A 20,225-nucleotide genomic window follows, 5' to 3' on the forward strand; every position below is an offset into this window, starting at 1 on the left:
AAAAAAAAAAAAAAAAAAAAAAAAAAAGAAAGAAAACAGCAAACCCTGTGGCCAAACCAAATCATTAAAGTTGTCTGGATGACAATTACAGGAGCTAGAAGGAAATTTTAAAAATCTAATCTCTGGGAAGAGAGAATTTAGTTAACAGCATAATCTTCCCAGCAAAAATTCAGATGTAGGAAGAAACTCCAACTAATGGTCTGTTCATTAATTGATCAAGAGTCCTGAATACATGAGTCCTTTTTTTGTTTTTTGAGACAGGGTCGTCTCACTCTGGTTCCCCAGACTGGAGTACAGTGGCGCAATCTTGGCTCACTGAAGCCTCGACCTTCCAGGCTAAGGGGATCTTCCCACCTCAGCCTCCCAAGTAGCTGTAGCTGGAATTACAGGTGCATGCCACCATGCCCAGCCAATTTTTTGTATTATTAATAGAGATCGGTTTTTTGCCCAGGCCAGTCTTGAACTCTTGGACTCAAGCAATCTACCCTTTCTGGGCCTCCCAGAAAGCTGGGATTACAGGCATGAGCCACTGTTCCCAGCCGCATGAGTTCTTTACTCAGAATTTCTTCACATTACCTAAGAGGTAGCAGGACTCATAAAGAAAGAAAATCTATATAACTTCATCATTTTACATATAGCACACTAAGGCCCAGAGAAGGAAAGTGACTTAACAAAGATCACAAAACAGTAGAGCATTTAATCCTCATCATATACCCTATTATGCCCAGTTTAGTGATGAGGAAGCAGGCTCAGAGAGGTTATGCTGGAATCATTAAGTATTAACATAAGAACTGAGATTTATTTTTTTTTTTATTCTCTGCAAGTGTTGCATAAGAACTGGGATTCAGGGCTGGGTGCAGTGGCTCACACCTGTACTCCCAGCACTTTGGAAGGTCAAGGAAGGTAGATCACATGGGTCAGGAGTTTGAGACTAGTCTGGCCAACAAGGTGAAACCCCGTCTCTACTGAAAACATAAAAATTAGCCAGGCATGGTGGTAGGCCTGCAATCCCAGCTACTCGGGAGGCTAATGCAGGAGAATCACTTGAACCTAGGAGGCGGAGGTTGCAGTAAGCTGAACCGAGATTGCGCCACTGCACTCCAGCCTGGGCGACAGAGTGAGGCTCTGTCTCAAAAAACAAACAAACAAACAAACAAACAAACTGGGATTTAAATGTTGCCCTTATTCCAAATCCCACACTCTTAATCATTATGCTGTACTGCCTCTTACTCAGGCAGCTTTCTCAAAAGTGAACACAGGGAGCAAGTAGAAATGTTTCCAAAATAGCCTTCTAAGAAACAGAATGACCCAGGTTGCCTCAGAGTTCAAAGGCCATATAGAAACCACTTGCCGGCTGCCTGCTCTGTAGTCCCAAGCACTGAAGTTTCTTATCTTCCCGGGCCAACAGCAGCATTTTTGCCTCTGTTCCAACCTCCCGTTCACCTGCATGACAAATGAACTATGTTAATAACAGTGAGGCTGATCAGCTGGCAGTGCCCACACAGCACCAATACTGATGGTTGATTACTGATTTTGTTAGCAATTCACTTACTACAAAGAAAACATTTATTATGTTCTGTATCTCACTGTGGTATTATTTATAAACTGGATATATTTGACAAAACTCACAGAACTATACAACTAAAAGACTGACTTTATTTTACATTCTAAAATGTTTTTTAATGGTATCCAGTAGCCAAGGAAAAGGGTGACTTTTACCATATGTAAAAGATAACTCAGTAAATCCAAATGTATTTTTAAAATGAGTGTGTGTGTACTCTTTTTTGAGACAGGGTCTAGTATGTTGTCCAGGCTGGAGTGCATGGGCCATTCACAAGCACAAACATAGCACCCCACAGCCTTGAAACCCTGGGCGCGAGCAATCCTCCCGCCTCAGCCTCCTGAGTAGCTGGGACTACAGATGTGCACACCATGGCTGGCAATAAAACCAACTTTTAAAATACTAAGTTGTTGCTGGGCGCGGTGGCTCAAGCCTGTAATCCCAGCACTTTGGGAGGCCGAGACGGGTGGATCACGAGGTCAGGAGATCGAGACCATCCTGGCTAACACAGTGAAACCCCGTCTCCACTAAAAAATACAAAAAACTAGCCGGGCGAGGTGGCGGGCGCCTGTAGTCCCAGCTACTCGGGAGACTGAGGCAAGAGAATGGCGTAAACCCAGGAGGCGGAACTTGCAATGAGCTGAGATCCGGCCACTGCACTCCCGCCTGGGCGACAGAGCGAGACTCCGTATCAAAAAAAAAAAAAAATACTAAGTTGTTTGTACCGTGAAAAGACACCACACTAGGAGCAGGGATACAATGCTGGAAAATACAGTCTCTGACCTCAACGATCTTACAGCCTGGAGAAAATGAAATGTAATCATTCACTCACCAAATATTTCTTTAGGGCCTACTATGTATCAGGCACTATTCTTTTTTTCTTTTTCTTTTTTACCTTCATCTTCTATGTGATGACATCACACACTATTCTAACTGCTAAGGAAACAGTGATGAACAAACAGATAAGGTCCTTACTCTCAAGGATTCTAGTAAATACGTAAATAAATAAGTAGGATACTTTCAGAAAGTGATGAGTTCTAAAAGAAAACAAAATAGGAAAATAAGATCAGAAGTGAATAGGTGGTGGGAGGCTAAGTGGGGAGGGTAACTTTAAATGTAAACTTCATTTATTTTTTAAAATATTTTTTATAGAGATGGGGTCTCACTATGTTGCCCAGGCTAGTCTCAAACTCCTGGGCTCAAGCAATTCGCCCACCTCATCCTCCCAAAGTGCTGGGTTTACAGCACGTCCAGCCTCAACTTTAACTTTAAAAAGCCTCTGTGGAAGTAACTTTTCAATGAACGGTGAGATCTGAAAGGTGAACAGAAACCAGTTATGTGAAGAGCTGCAGGAGTATATTCCAGACTAAGGGAAAAAGAAGGCAGAGTCAGGCCAGGTGCGGTGGGTCACGCCTGTAATCCCAGCACTTTGGGAGCCTGAGGCGGGTAGATCACTTGAGGTGAGGAGTTCAAGACCAGCCTGGCCAACATGGCAAAACCCCATCTCTACCGAAAATACAAAAAATAGCTGGGTGTGGTGGTGCACGTCTGTAATCCCAGCTACTCGGGAGGCTGAGGCAGGAAAATTGCTTGAACCCAGGAGGTGGAGGTTACAGTGAGTCGAGAATGTGCCACTGCATTCCAGTCTGGGTGACAGAGGGAGATTGTCTCAATTTAAAAAAAAAAAAAAGAAGGCAAAGTCCGGAGACTGGGAGAGTCCACTGTACTGAAAGAAGAAAGAAGGCCTATAGTTGAAATGTAGTGGGCCTGGCTGAGGATGGTATGACGTGAGACTGGAGAGAAGTGCAAGGGTCAGAAAGTAAAAGCTTGTCATAAGCCATGTAAGGGGTTAGGATTTCAACATGTACAAAGGTAGGCCACTGGAGAGTTCTAAGCAGGAGCATGACATGACTTATGATTTTCTTTTTTAGAGATGGAGTCTCGCTCTGTCACCCAGGCTGGAGTGCAATGGCACGATCTCGGCTCACTGCAACCTCCGCCTCCCAGGTTCATGCCATTCTCCTGCCTCAGCCTCCCGAGTAACTGGGACTACAGGCACCCACCACCACCCCTGGCTAATTTTTTGTATTTTTAGTAGAGACAGGGTTTCACCCGAGACGGGCGGATCACGAGGATCACTATGTTGGCTAGACTGGTCTCGAAATCCTGACCTTGTGATTTGCCCTCCTTGGCCTCCCAATGTGCTGGGATTACAGGCATGAGCCACCATGCCCAGCCCCCTGTACTTTCTGCTAAATTTTGCTGTGAACCTAAAATGGCCCTAAAAAATAAGGTATATTTTTTAAAATGTGAAGGGCTAAGACAATGGTAGGAAAAAAAAAATTGTCCCATGCTGGCTAACATGGTGAAACCCTGTCTCTACTAAAAAACACAAAAAATTAGACAGGCATGGTGGCGGGCGCCTGTAGTCCCAGCTTCTTGGGAGGCTAAGGCAGGAGAATGGTGTGAACCCAGGAACCAGAGCTTGCCGTTAGCCGAGATCGTGCCACTGCACTCCAGCCTGGGCGACAGAGCAAGACTCCGTTTCAAAAAAAAAAAAATTGTCCTATGGAACAAAGATGCAACTATTATTATGGGAAAATAGGAATGAAAGTTGCCTTATTAGGACCTTTATTAGTCTCTCACCACAGCTATTCAACCCATTTCCTACTACTACCCCTCTTAATTCAACTTTCTAGCCCAGCCAAGCATATCTTTTTATATAACACTCAGTTTCACATCCAAGCTGTAATGCAAATTGCCCCTACACCTACCCCTTGCCCTAGCTCCCATTGTCCTATCCTTACCATTCCTGTCTGTTCAACTTGAACTTACCCTTTAAAGGCTTAAGCCAACTTCTTTTGTGACACCTTTCCTATCTATACTAACCGGGAACACTCCATCCCTCTGAAAACATATTATATTTGCATTAGGACTCGCTAATTTGCCAGGCATGGTGGTACATGCCTATAGTCCCACCTATTAGGCAGGCTGTGGTGGGAGGATCACTTAAGTCCAGGAGTTCAAGGCCAGCCTGGGCAAAACAGCAGGACTCTATCACTAAAAGAATATAATAAATAAAAAGAATCACTAATTATTTCAGCCAAATGTTACTGTTCTCTAAATGTTTTATAGCAAGCTTGTCCAACCTGCAGCCCAGGGAGGCTTTGAATGAGGCCCAACACAAATTCATGAACTTCCTTAAAATATTATGAGATTTATTTATTTATTTTTAGCTCAGCTATCATCAATGTTAAGTGTGTTTTATGTGTGGCCCAAGATAAGTCTTCTTCAAATGTGGCCCAGGGATGCCAAAAAATTGGACACCCCTGTTTTATAGGCATTAATCTCGTCTGCTAAATTAGACTGTACTTACTGAAATGCAGTGCTATGACATATACTTCCTTTGTAGATTCCAAAGCAATAGAAACATAGTAGGTACAGAATAAACATTAATTGTATGGTGAAAACAGACATACCAGGTACAGAGCAGAAAAGGATGAGGAAGAAATAGAGAAACTAAGGCAATCACTGAAGGGGGCCCAAGAAAAAAAACAATCCTACATATCATTATCAACTTACTGGGCATCTGCTCAGGGGCGCCAAGGTTTATGGAGTTGTCAGCAGCACCCACCGCCACTCCATTGATGGAAGAACCACAATCTGCAAGGACTCCCAAGCAGGCTGAGCGCCCACAATCCCAAAGTCGTGCTGTCCCATCTCGAGAACCAGATACCACATTCCTCCCCCGATCAACGATGGCTGTATCCAGGATACCTAGCAAGAGAAAAACACTCCCTAAGATGGAGGATGGAGTAAAGGAACTACAAGGGCAGAGAAGATGGAGCTGCATAAATGACTCCACCCCTTTACAAACATGTTCTGAACAGGTACTACATGCTGGCCATGTTCAAGTGCTGGAAAAACAGAAATAGAGTCCCAGCTCCCCAATGAATCAAAGTCTAGCTGTGAAAGACAGGCATGGAAACACAAATTCTGGATTTAACTTTTAGTGGAGTGTGCTAGAGCAATCATTTCAAGTTTTTTATTTTATCTTCAAAACCCTTTTTTAAAAATAAAAATTAAGAGGTCGAGTATGGTGGCTCACGCCTGTAATCCCAGCGCTTTGGGAGGCTGAGGCAGGTGGATTGTCTGAGCTCAGGAGTTCAAGACCAGCCTGTCTAATATGATGAAACCCCGCCTCTACTAAAAATACAAAATAGCCGGGTGTGGTGGCGGGCGCCTGTAATCCCAGCTACTCAGGAGGCTGAGGCAGAAGAATCGCTTGAACCTGGGAGGCGGAGGTTGCAGTGAGCTGAGGTCACACCACTGCACTCCAGCCTTCGACAGAGGAGACTCCGTCTCAAATAAATAAATAAATAAAGTAGACACATTAACAAGAACTTTGGAGAAAAAAAAAATAGACACCTAAGAGAATTCAGTTTGAAAATCACTGCCTTGGCGAGGTACAGTGGTACACACCTGTAATTCCAGCACTTTGGGAGGATGAGGCAGAAGAATCTCTTGAGCTCAGGAGGTCGAGACCAGCCTGGGCAACACAGCATGACTCTGTCTATACAAAAAATTTAATTCAGGCATGAGGCTTGTGCCTGTAGTCCCAGCTACTCAAGAGGCTGAGGTGGGAGGATTGCTTGAGCCCTGGAGTTCAAGGCTACAGTAAGCCACGATTGCTTCACTGCACTCCAGCTTGGGCAGTGGAGCAAGACCCCACTATATATAAATAATTACATATATCCTGCTGCTGCTTTCACTGATAATTGATTAAAAGGGTTAGCCTCCCCATTTAAAAAAGGACATGACTTCTGGTTCTGGCCAAGAAAGAGTAGTCCCATTGCTCCTAGGTCCTTCCGTTTACAACTGAAAAGTCGTGGACACAGCAAGCATAGGAAGACTCGGAATGACGGAAAGAAGGTGGTGGACCACCTAAGGACCTCAGGATTTAAAGAACAACACAGCAATGAGTTCCTGGATTTCTTTATTGCCTCCCACATATCCTGGACAGGACATTGCAGAAGCCTCCAACACGAAACTGCTAACAGGAACAGAGTTAAAAAAACAAAACAAAACAAAACTCCCAGTAAAGTCTGTTGCCCCTAGCGCACAGACTGAGAAGGACATAGCTCACAAAATAGAAATCTTCTTGGCAACATCCACCCTATACAAGTAGACACCAACAGAAAAACTGTTACTCCCCCTCCCCCATGGTTTCAGTGGGGCTGAACAGGAGGTGATCATCTACCCCACCATGGAAGCAGGCAGCAACCCTCCCATTCCCCTACCCAGTGGGGCTGACCAGGCTAAGTAGGGTACTGTCATCAGGATCCAGCAGTGAGCTCAGCTTCCATCCCCGTCTAGCACTGACAGGCACAAAGAGGTGCCCTGAGGTGCCCATAACCCCTTCCCAGGTGTCAGTCAGCAGGGAACCAAGCTTGTAACGCCACTAGGAGGCAATGAGGTGATGCAAGTCAGGTGGTGCAACTGTGTCCTACTTTCACCAAGAAGGTGACACAGGACCAAGGGGGAAGCTGAACTTCCACCTCCCCCGTCTGCAATGTGAGGCGGTATAAGTCAGTGCTCCACTTTTGCCAGGGTAGTGTCAGGGGAGCCCAGTAGGAGGCTGAACATTCTTATCTACCCAGCCCTCATACCACACCTCAACAGGGAATTGCCTGCCAAAAAAGATGATGGAATTAAGATTGAGTGTTATAATGTCCAAAATCTCTTATCAGTTTTACAGTTTTTGAAGCCCTTTATTATCTATAATCTGAATATTTGGTCCCTAGCTTCAGGAATACACAGCACAAAAAAATAGACTTAATTATAGACAAAGACTTACAACGGAAAAAAAAGAGAAAAAAATACACAAACAGAATATATCTGGAAAAAAAAAAAGACTTACAATACAATGGCACAGGTGTAAAAACACAGAGCTGTATAGGGTAGAGAGCTAGTGCAACCCTATGGTGATCCAGGCAGGGCTAGTATTTGTTTTATTAAAACTCATTTAACGATGCTTAGTATAGGTGCCCAATAAATTAAGAGTACCTGACCAAAGGTCACATAGCTAATTAGTGGTCTTTAGCATACTTTCATTCCTCTTGAAATGACTTCAGATACACAAACCCTGACAAAAACTCTACAGCAACTCAGCGTAACGTACAAGTGCCAATCCAATGTGATGAACCATGTCTCTCAATTCTTACTGGAAATTTCACTTTGTTGAGAAAAAGATGAGTTTATGAAAATGCCACAGCTTTAAAAAGTAGCCAATTTAGGGTCTGTGTGGGAAAATATGATTAAAAGCAACTCAGGTGGGACCTAATCACTATAGTGTAACTTTTCAAATAGATGCAGTTTAAAATAAAAACTAAATCCAGGCCAGGTACAGTGGCTCACGACTGTAACCCCAGCACTTTGGGAGTCCGAGGCAGGCAGATCACTCGAGGCCAGGAGTTTAAGACCAGCCTGACCAACATAGCAAAACCCTGTCTATACTAAAATACAAAAATTAGCCAGGTGTGGTGGCAGGTGCCTGTAATTCCAGCTACTTGGGAGGCTGAGGCACAAGAATCACTTGAACCTGGGAGGCAGAGGTTGAAGTGAGCTGAGATGGCGCCACTACACTCCAGCCTAGGTAACAGAGGGAGTCTCAAAAAAAAAAAAAAAAAAAAAATTCAATTTATACAGCTGACAACAGTTGTTAAGTTGTTAGGTAAATGTAATTCTCACAGCTATATACCCACTAGATAAAGTCTACTAGAGAAAAGATTTTTCAGTCTTTCTCTCAAAAACAGATCTATCGAGCCCATATGGTTTGCTGCCATCTTGTTTCTTATTTTGCAATTGGTCACTAAAGTATTTTGAGTTTGGAAAATCTACCTTTCTATTTTAACTCCATAATACATTCAGCAAAAATCTAATTAGAAAATATCTTAGAGCTTTTAAGAATCCTAAGGAATCATCATAAGGAAGGTCTTTCAGGTCTTATTAAGCAATCAAAGATCTCTTTATGTCTCTACTGGGAAGTTCCAACCGCTATGTGAAAATGCTACTGAGTTCCACGGAAGTGATATATGCTTTTGGAAAAAAACAATTCTGAAAAGTATGTATTCAAGGCACAGATGCTATAGCTGTGGCTAGAAAGCTGACTATATTATTAATTGTGTATAAATTTCAAGTAGTATTCAGCAAAGAGTTGCAATCTAGATAGTTTTCCTTTTCTATAAAAGCAGAGTGAAAAATTATCACCCTCCCTTTAGTAAAATGTCACTCATAATATAACAGCATCTGGTGTGGGTCTCTTAACACTTACATGACAAGAATAAAGAAAATAGGACCCTGGGGAAGTGGGAACCTATGAAGAATGACTTTAGAAAGAAGCTACGAAAGTAGCAATTTTGGCTAGGCGTGGTGGCTCACGCCTGTAATCTCAATACTTTGGGAGGCCAATGAGGGAGGATCACGAGGTCAGGAGTTCGAGACCAGCCTTGCCAATATGGTGAAACCCAGTTTCTTCTAAAAATACAAAAATTAGCAGGGCATGGTGGTGTGCACCTGTAGTCCCAACTACTCGGGAAGCTGAGGCAGAAGAATTGCTTGAACCCAGGAGGCGGAGGTTGCACTGAGCCGAGATCATGCCACTGCACACCAGCCTGGGTGATAGAGTGAGATTCTGTCTCAAAAAAAAAAAAAAGAAAGAAAGTAGCAATTTCAAGAATGCCTTTCTAAGAGAAGCAGCCACAGCTAAGACTTACCAGAAGCTGCAAAAAGTTTTACTGTTATTTTTGTTTTGTTTTGTTGAGATGGGGTCTCACTATGTTGCCCAGGCTAGAGTGCCATTGCTATTCACAGGCACAATTATATCACACTGCAGCCCTGAACTCCTGGCCTCAAGAGATCTGTCTACCTTAGCCTCCCAAATAGCTGGGATTACAGACATGCATCACTGCACCCAGCTGGAAAAGGCTTTAGATATCAAACCAAATAGATACAAGTCTTCACCATATAAACCAGAACACAGAAACATTTGCCTTCAAGAAAAGATTCAGCAGAATCACATAAAAGCATCCCAGCCAAAGTCTGGAAATACGAATAACATTAGATGAAACTATTCCTGAAATAAGTATTTGTAAGAAATAAAGCAAATTTCATATTCCCAGGTGTATATTCTTAACAAGTTTATTTAAATTATTTAGTTTATCTATCATATTAAGCTATTTTAATGTTGCTAGAGAGCAATATACATACATGTGTATATGGGAAAATTAATGGCTATGACTCAGATCTCCGAAAAAAAAAAAAAGCCTTGGCCGGGCGCGGTGGCTCAAGCCTGTAATCCCAGCACTTTGGGAGGCCGAGACGGGCGGATCACGAGGTCAGGAGATCGAGACCATCCTGGCTAACACAGTGAAACCCCGTCTCTACTAAAAAATACAGAAAACTAGCCGGGCGAGGTGGCGGGCGCCTGTAGTCCCAGCTACTGGGGAGGCTGAGGCAGGAGAATGGCGTAAACCCGGGAGGCAGAGCTTGCAGTGAGCTGAGATCCGGCCACTGCACTCCAGCCTGGGCGACAGAGCGAAACTCCGTCTCAAAAAAAAAAAAAAAAAAAAAGACTTGAAGCACCTCCTATTACTTGGAGGCAGCATAGCCAATTTCTAAGAAAGTATTTAAGACTTGGAAAATAATGGCCCAACTGCTGAAACTGCAACTTAGTTTCTTAAAATTATTCTCTAAATATAAGCATTTCCACTACCATTACGAGAAAAAAAAATCCTAAGCCAACTAGTTAACTAAAATGGGGTTTAATTTGGTCTCAACGTTTCACTGATTATGAAAGATGAAATGCTTATTATAAAAAATTAGGATGATAAATGTATATTCCCAAATTTCACAACCTTACTTAAACAGCCTGGGCAATTTAACTTCAAACTGATTAAACTGCATTTTAGAGTTACTTACTGAACTCATATATTACAAACACAAAACTACTTTTAGTCTACCTTCCATGTGAAAAATTCAGCATACACACAGAAACCTTACCTCTGCTTGTTAATCAAGTAGAGAACACACTAATCCTTTAGTTATATATATTTAAATACATACACACACACACAGTATTGGGGCACCAATTTATGTATATATACTTTTTTTTTTTTTTGAGACGGAATCTCACTCTGTTACCCAGGCTGGAGTGAAGTGGTGCGAACCTCCGCCTCCCAGGTTCAAGTGATTCTCCTGCCTCAGCTTTCCAAGTAGCTGGGATTACAGGCGCATAGCACTACACCTGGCTAATTTTTGTATTTTTTGTAGAGACGGGGTTTTCCCATGTTTGCCAGGCTAGTTTCGAACTCCTGACCTCAGGCGATCTGCCCACCTTGGCCTCCCAAAGTGCTGGGATTACAGGGTGAAACACCACACCCGGCCATTTCTGTTTTTTTTAATATGGCTCATGGCTCTGGATAATAAAATGCTTCAAAATCTCATAACTCAAGATAATTTTTTTTTTTTTTTTTGAGACAGAGTTTCACTCATCGGCCAGGCTGGAGTGCAATGGCATGATCTCAGCTCACTGCAACCTCTGCCTCCTGAGTTCAAGCGATTCTCCCACCTCAGACCCCCGAGTAGCTGGGATTACAGGCATCAGCCACCACACCGGGCTAATTTTTGTATTTTTAGTAGAGACGGGGTTTCACCATGTTGGCGAGGCTGGTCTTGAACTCCTGACCTCAGATGATCCACCCGCCCCCACCTCCCAAAGTGCTGGGATTACAGGCATAAGCTACTGTGCCCGGACCAAGCTTTTTTTTTTTAAGTCACACAAAGCAACTTGGAAGTCATGTGGTTGGAGATAGTGACAATCACTCAATCTATAGGTTGCTAAGCTATCAGATCTATCTATATATATGTTGTTAAACTATCAGAGATCTATCTTGATTTTTGCCATGCTGTGGAAGAATGGGCAACCCCAAATTTGGGGCTACTTTATCCAACTAACTAGAAAGGAGCTTTCATGACCTGATAGAGGTTAGCCTGGATCTGACTTCATGTCATTTCCACTAAAATATATCTTCCTGTTCAATCTACTAAAAACTCCCCTCTCAAGAAAAAAGTCAGGGTTGTTATACTCTGCAGAAGGCACTACTCTACCCCAGGACTTTCTCACAAGGCTAAAAGAATGCAACAAGTATGCGAATAAAAGCTTAAATCTAAATTGATTTAACATTCTAGGCTAGGCGTGGTGACTCATGCTTGTAATCCCAGCACTTTGGGAGGCCAAGGCGGGCGGATCACAAGGTCAGGAGTTTGAGACCAGCCTGGCCAATATGGTGAAACCCAGTCTCTACTAAAAATACAAAAAAAAAATTAGCCAGGCGTGGTGGCACATGCCTGTAATCCCAGCTACTCGGGAGGCTGAGGCAGGAGAACTGCTTGAACCCGGGAGGCAGAGGTTGCAGTGAGCCAAGATAGTACCACTGCACTCCAGCCTGGGAGACAGAGTGAGACTCCTTCTCAAAATAAATAAACAAACAAACAAACAAACATTCTACTATTTACTCTAAGCTAAGGGTCACATACATATTCTTAGGGAGAATTAAAGAATGTTGGGAGACTTAGAATTCTGTTGTGGGAACAATAATTGCAGTGATCCAAAGGTATTTAGAAACTGGGTGTGCACTGATGTTGAATATGCATCTTGTTAACTAAGTTCAACGTGCAGAGTCATGACTTGTTCCACTGAAATGTTTTCCTGTGCCCCACACCCTCAAAGGGATGGCCAGATCTGAGGTGAAGCTTGCACTGTTCCTCTGACTCCTTTGGCTCCTGGACTCCCCAGATTTGTAGGCCATTCTGACTTCTTAAATCTCTCAGTTCTTCAGGAGGTGATGAGTTCTTCAGTAATGTGAGGAAGGCTCTGAATATTGTTTTTATTCCCTCTCAATGTACCCATTTTCTTAAGTCACAGAAGTAAACCATTTATGTACTTAGGTTAATGTGTGTGGTTGCTAAAACATCAGCACGTAATCTGGCAAAATGTTTTTAATAAAGAAATATCAAAACTTAAAACTTGGGCCAGGTGCAGTAGCTATCTGTAATCCTAGCACTTTGGGAGGCCAAGGTAGGCAGATCACTTGTGGGCAGTTTAAGACCAGCCTGGCCAACACAGTGAAACCCCATCTCTACTAAAAAATACAAAAATTAGTTGTATGTGGTGGTGCACGCCTATGATCCCAGCTACTTGAGAGACTGAGGCACAATGATCGCATGAGCCTGGGATGGGGAGGTTGCAGTGAGCCACGCTGGCATCACTGCACTCCAGACTGGGCAACAAGCGAAACTCTGTCTAAAAAAAAAAAAAGGCAACGCGCGGTGGCTCATGTCTGTAATCCCAGCACTTTGGGAGGCCGAGGCAGGTGGATCACCCTGAGGTCAAGAGTTTGAGACCAGCCTGACCTATATGGTGAAATCCCATCTCTACTAAAAATACAAAAATTAGCAGGTATGGTGGCGTGCACCTGTAGTCCCAGCTACTTGGGAAGCAGAGGTTACACCGAGCTGAGATCATGCCACTGGACTCCGGCCTAGGCGACAGAGCAAACTCTGTCTAAAAAAAAAAAAAGCTTAAAACTTGATCTCCACACATAAGTTATAACGTACTGAGGTTCACAAAACAGAGTTAAAATCCCGTAAGTAGAAGGCAATACAAATTAATCCCCAAATTAGTGGTACATACAATATGTATTATGGTTCCAGAAGAAGGATCAAGGAATTATTTGGGGATATTATCACATATTTTTAAAATATTCAAACTTGTAAAATAGGAATAGCATATTTATCTCCTTTTCAATATTCCAATTAAGGATAAAACATGCCTACATTATATTTTTTCCCCGCAAAAGTCAGTTACAAAGGGAAGATGTTCCCACTCTATCTCTATAATCTGATATTAACTGGTTATAAGGCTAATCCATTTTTGAAACGAACTGTAATTTAAATCTATGGGAATCATCAAGCTCTATCTATAATGTCTGATGATGCAGCCATTAGCTACCCAGCTTTTACTGTTCTCTCAGCCAAAAGACTAATATGAGAAAATGTAGGCACACCTCCTTCTCTCTCACTCTCTCTATTTCCCAGCACAGAAGTATTTGATTTCCTGGAGAAGATTTTTTTTTTTTTAATCAATTGTAGAAAACAACTGATAAAGCTGGGATTACAGGCATGCACCACTGCACCCAGCTGGAAAAGGCTTTAGGTATCAAACCAACTGTGTAAGACAGTTCAAGATAGCAATAAAAAGATTGTGTGGCAAAAGGAATTTCTGGTCCTTAGGGAAATGGCAGCTCATCTAAATGCCCAGCTGGATGCTTCTACCTTTTCAGTGATTCATTTCTGGGTATCATTAGAGAAGCCTTCTGGAGAAACCACATCTCATACCTCCTTTGTGACCTTTGAAGGTCACCACGCAGCTAGCATCTTCAGCTGACCATATCTTCAGCTGGGCATCCATTCCCCCACTCAGGACCACAAGGCCTGATGGGAAAAACCTGCAACAATTCACATCAAACACATGTCCTTCCAATACTCTCTGGAAAAACAAAAGAAAATTCCATGCTAGTTCTCTTGTCCATCCCTTGATGTTCTCTTACCTCCCATACTCTGGTTCCTTATATGAAATACCTACATGCTAAACCCACATGCTAGGTTTTAAAACTAAGGATATCCAAAGGATCTCTTAGCTCATTTGTCTAGCAGGCAGTGTTGGCTCTTCCCTGGAATTCAGCTATAGAGGTTATAGAATTGAATTCCATGTAAAAACACCCCAGAGCCTAGGTTAAAAAAAAATCCATGGCTCTCGCAGCTATCTCTAGGTCTAGTTCTAAGAATAAAGAGCTGAGGTGGCTTGGGGACCCTTTTACTCATCTCTGTTTAAAATCCTATTCTGTCTTGGAAATGGATCACTGAAGGCAATAAAAAACAAGGGCACACCCACTTAGACCTTCACTGGTCTGGCTCCTTAACTGCTCCAGCCCCACTCTGTTCTGCCAAATCGCTGAGCTGGAGAATGGTTCTCCAATTAACAAATGGGAGGCCAGGAGCGGTGGCTCACACCTGTAATCCTAGCACTTTGGGAGGCCAAGGCGGGCAGATCACTTGAGGTGAGGAGTTGGAGACCAGCCTGACCAACATGGTGAAAGCCCATCTCTACTAAAAATACAAAAATTAGATGTGTGTGGTGGCACATGCCTGTAATCCCAGCTACTTGGGAGGCTGAGGCACAAGAATCGCTTGAACCCAGGAGGCAGCACTGCACTCCAGCCTGGGCAACAGAGCAAGACCGTCTCAAAAAAAAAAAAAAAAGGTGAGGAGTTGGAGACCAGCCTGACCAACATGGTGAAAGCCCATCTCTACTAAAAATACAAAAATTAGATGTGTGTGGTGGCACATGCCTGTAATCCCAGCTACTTGGGAGGCTGAGGCACAAGAATCGCTTGAACCCAGGAGGCAGCACTGCACTCCAGCCTGGGCAACAGAGCAAGACCGTCTAAAAAAAAAAAAAAAAAGGAAAAGAAAAGAAACAACAAAAAACACAAAATGGGAGAAAAGAGATCAACTGACATGCAGAGTGGTCCCACATTTTTAGAATGGGCCATTCTTCGTTCCATGTCCCAGTCCAAGGCTTCTCAGACCACCCTTTGTGTTTAAGACCCTAAAAGCATATCCAAATCCTTTACCCTGAGTTCTCCATTGGAAGCCTGCCAGATTTTCATGGTCCCATCAGTACTAGAAGACACACCAAGACCTCCTCCACTAGAAATGTCCAAGCATGTTATCTGTTCAAAGAGAAAACAATGTGTTAGAAATAATGAAATACGCCGGGCGCGGTGGCTCAAGCCAGTAATCCCAGCACTTTGGGAGGCCGAGACAGGCGGATCACGAGGTCAGGAGATCGAGACCATCCTGGCTAACACAGTGAAACCCCATCTCTACTAAAAAAAATAACAAAAAACTAGCCGGACGAGGTGGCGGCACCTGTAGTCCCAGCTACTCGGGTGGCTGAGGCAGGAGAATGGCGTAAACCCGGGAGGCGGAGCTTGCAGTGAGCTGAGATCCGGCCACTACACTCCAGCCTGGGCCACAGAGCGAGACTCCATCTCAAAAAAAAAAAAAAAAAGGAAATAATGAAATACTCTTATTCCCTTGAAATATGTTATAAACTTCCCTTGTTTCACTCTTCCAAGACTTCCTGAAGCCTATGTTGCCAAAAAAAAGTACTTCTGTTTGATGTAAAGGTTGAGTTATCATCATCAACCTCCCAACAAGGCTGAAGTAAATACCTTTTACTTCTTCAAACAAAAAGATATTCCTCTAATCATCTGTAGTCTAATGCTTCAGCTAAAAAGTTTTCCCTATCCCCATTTCATTTCCATAGTTTCCATGTGTTGCATTTATTTATTTGTTTGTTTGACAGAGTTTCACTCCCATCACCCAGGCTGGAGTGCAATGCCCCCATCTCAGCTCACTACAACCTCTGTCTCCCAGGCTCAAACAATTCTCCTGCCTCAGCCTCCCGAGTAGTTGGAACTACAGGCACACACCACTGCGCCTGACTAATTTTTGTATTCTTTTGTAGAGATGGGGTTTCGCCATGTTGCCCAAGTTAGTCTCAAACTCCTGAGCTCAAGTGATTCTCCCATCTCAGCCTCCCAGAGTGCTGAGATTATAGGCATGAGCCACTATGCCCAGCTCTGCTATTTTATTTTAAAATAAAATAAAGTGCAGTGGCTCACATCTGTGTAATCCCAACACTCTGGGAGGCCAAGGCAGGAGGACCACTTGAGCCCAGGAGTTTGAGACCAGCCTGGGCAATATAATGAGACTCCATCTCTACAAAAAATTTTAAAGTAAATATAAAAAATAAAAAGAAAATTAAGATACCTCTCCTAATTCTTAGGAACCCAGTTACACAAAAGATAATGTTCTAAGACGCAAAAGGAGGATTCAAGAGCACAGGTATTTCCACATATACCTATATAGAGGTATAGCTATATAAAATATACAGATATAGATCTTTCAGAATAAAGAATAGAGAAATATGAGACTCACTTTTGTTTTCCAAATTCACTTTTATAGTTTCTTTTCTTTTCTTTTTTTTAAGACAAGGTCTCACTCTGTTGCTCAGGCTGAAGTGCAGTGGCTCAAGCCTGTAATCCCAGCATTTTGGGAGGCCGAGATGGGCGGATCACGAGGTCAGGAGATCGAGACCATCCTGGCGAACACGGTGAAACCCCGTCTCTACTGAAAATACAAAAAACTAGCCGGGCGAGGTGGCGGGCGCCTGTAGTCCCAGCTACTCAGGAGGCTGAGGCAGGAGAATGGCGTAAACCCGGGAAGCGGAGCTTGCAGTGAGCTGAGATCCAGCCACTGCACTCCAGCCTGGGCAACAGGTCTCAAAAAAAAAAAAAAATTTTTTTTAGGCCAGGCACGGTGGCTCACACCTGTAATCCCAGCGCTTCTGGAGGCCGAGATGGGCAGATCACTTGAGGTCAGGAGTTGAAGACCAGCCTGGCCAACATAGTGAAACCCCACCTCTACTAAAAATACAAAACTTATCTAGGTGTGGTGTTGGGTACCTATAATCCCAGCTACTCAGGAGGCTGAGGCAGGAGAATCGTTTGAGCCCAGGAGGCAGAGGTTGCAGGGAAGTGAGATCATGCCACTGCACTTCAGGCTGGGCTACAGAGTGAGACTCCATCTAAAAAAAAAAGTAAGCCACGTGTGGTGCATGAACCTTGTAGTTCTAGCTACTTAGGAGGCTGAGGTGCGAGGATCATTTGAACCTAAGAGTTCAAGGCTAGGGTGAGCTATGATTGTACCACTGTACTACAGACTGGGAGACAGAGTGAGATCCTATCTCAATTTTTTTCTAATGACACATAAAGATCTACATTTTAACTAAAATATATAAACATACATTAAAATTCCTTAACTTTTCATTAGTCCACTGATTATTACAAGGACCTTGACTTTCTTGTAATAAAATATAATCAAAAGGCGCAATTTACAGCTTCCAGTTTCTTTAAAGCAAGGCAAATCTTTACTCACACTTACAAAGCAATCTAAGAGCAAAATTTCAACTAGTGTTGCTTTTTCTTTTTATCTTTTCCTGAACATTTTGCATTTATCTTGCCCAGCATACTATTAAAGCAGTTTTTTTCTAAATCATCTTTATCACGTCTTTTCAAAGCATTCAACTTTGTTTTTTGTGGTGCTTTTGTTTTTTTTTTTTTTTTTTTGAGATGGGGTCTTTGTTCTGTGCCCAGGCTGGAGTGCAGTGGCATGATCTCGGCTCACTGCAACCCTCTACCTCCTGGGTTTAAGCATGCTCTGCCTCAGCCTCCAGAGTAGCGGGATTATAGGTGTGCCCTACCACGCCTGGCCTAATTTTTTTTGTATTTTTAATACGACAGGGTTCACTTAATGTTTGGGGCCTGGCTGGTCTCGAACTTCGACCTCATGATCTGCCTGCCCTCGCCTCAGCCCGGCCTCTCCAAACTGCTGGGATTAAGGCCAAAAGCCACTGCGCCAGCCCTAGTTTCAAATAAATAATTGTCTCTGCTTTTCACATTTCAACCATTTTATTGATTTAACATAATATTTTAATTAATTATATAATTTCAGCCGGGCACGGTGGCTCAAGCCTGTATCCCAGCACTTTGGGAGGCCGAGACGGTGCGGATCCAAGGTCAGGAGATCAAGACCATCCTGGTAACATGGTGAAACCTCCTCTCTACTAAAAATACAAAAAACTAGCCGGGCGACCTGGCGGGCGCCTGTAGTCCCAGCTACTCGGGAGGATGAGGCGGAGATGGCGTGAACCACGGAGGACGAGCTTGCAGTGAGCTGAGAATAACGGCCACGCACTCCAGCCGGGACAGAAGCAAGCTCCGTCTCGGAAAAAAAAAAAAAAAAAAAAAAAATTATAATAATTCAAAAATAATATAACGGCATTACAACTGACTCTTGATAAATATTCAAATCACTAATGGTATGTTTTTACAGAGGAAACGTCGAGCAAATTGACTCTATATAATTCGTTAATGGCGATGCATTAGAACACACCCTAACCTTATAATTGACACACCCTATGAATCAGCATTCCAATTTTACTCATGTATATTCTAATTTCTTCCCATCTTTGGGAGCAAACTTTAGCTATAATGTATTCATAAAATACAAAAATCACAAACTGGAAACACTTGAATGTCCAGTAATATAAACTGTTAATTAATTATAGTAAACCATCAATAGAATACCATGCAGCTCTCAGAAGATCATTGAAAGACAGTATGAGTAATAGACATATAATTATTAATAAAAAGTAAGGTATAGGCAGGCACAGTGGGCTCATTGCCTGTAATTCCCAGCACTTTGGGGAGGCCGAGGGCAAGAGGTATCATCAAGGTCAGCAGATCGAGACAGTCCTGGCTACACGGTGAAACCTCATCTACTAAAAATACAAAAAAAAAAAAAAAAAAAAATTAGCCAGGCGCATGGGCAAAAGTGCCTGTAGTCCCAGCTACTCGGGAGGCCGAGGCAGGAGAAGGCGTGAACCCAGGAGGCAGAGCTTTCAGTGAGCCAAGATCATGCCACAGCACTCCAGCTGGCAACAGAGTGATGACTCCATCTCAAAAAAATGAAAAAACAGGCCGGGCCGTGGCCTCAGCCTGTAATCCCAGCACTTTGGGAGGCCGAGGCGGGGGGGGGCACAAAGTCAGGGGAAGGAGAACCTCCTTGGTAACACGGGGCAAACCCCTCTCTACTAAAAAATACAAAAAACTAGCCGGGCGAGGTGGCAGGCGCCTGTAGTCCCAGCTACTCGGGAGGCTGAGGCAGGAGAATGGCGTGAACCCAGGAGGCGGAGCTTGCAGTGAGCTGAGATCTGGCCAGTGCACTCCAGCTTGGGTGACAAAGCGAGACTCCGTCTCAAAAAAAAAAAAAAAAAAAATGAAAAAACAAAACAAAAACACAACAAAACAAAACAAAAAGCAAGTTACAAAATAACATGTAATGCAAAAACCCATTTTGGTAAAATATTTAAGGAAAAGACAGAGTATTAAGTAAAATAATGATATGCTGAGTTGCCATGGTGCTGGCTCATAGTAGGCAATCAATGTGAGCTTTACTACTATGATTATTATTTAAAAGGGATATACAGCAGAATGTCCTAACAGTTACCTTTAGGATATAGAAACATGAGTGATTCTCACTTTTTTTACATGTCCTAAATTTTCATCACTAAGTATATATTTGTTTTGTAATAAGGGTAAAAAAGAGCTCTTTTCTTTTTTTTTTTTTTTGAGATGGAGTCTCGCACTGTCACCCAGGCTGGAGTGCAGTGGCGCGATCTCGGTTCACTGCAAGCTCCACCTCCCAGGTTCACGTCATTCTCCTGCCTCAGCCTCCTAAGTAGCTGGGACTACAGGCCCATCACGCCCAGCTAATTTTTTTGTATTTTTAGTAGAGACGGGGTTTCACCATGTTAGCTAGGATGGTCTCAATCTCCTGACCTCGTGATCTACCCGCCTCAGCCTCCCAAAGTGCTGGGATTACAGGTGATAGGCACCGCACCCGGCCTTTTTTT

The 20,225-nt window shown here is 43.1% G+C and overlaps 1 protein-coding gene across 1 annotated transcript in view; it reads right to left on the reverse strand.

The window, feature by feature from the left end:
• Positions 1–20,225, reverse strand: part of PAAF1 (proteasomal ATPase associated factor 1) — a 46,811-nt gene that overhangs the window by 12,947 nt on the left and 13,639 nt on the right. Inside the window, 4 exon segments of the mRNA XM_017885279.1 lie at positions 1,352–1,443; positions 5,144–5,338; positions 14,018–14,168; positions 15,316–15,414. Coding sequence (XP_017740768.1) covers positions 1,352–1,443; positions 5,144–5,338; positions 14,018–14,168; positions 15,316–15,414 — 537 coding nt within the window.

This window comes from Rhinopithecus bieti, unplaced genomic scaffold (assembly GCF_001698545.2).
Source record: "Rhinopithecus bieti isolate Rb0 unplaced genomic scaffold, ASM169854v2 scaffold_14549, whole genome shotgun sequence".
In the NCBI taxonomy this organism is placed as follows: domain Eukaryota; kingdom Metazoa; phylum Chordata; class Mammalia; order Primates; family Cercopithecidae; genus Rhinopithecus; species Rhinopithecus bieti.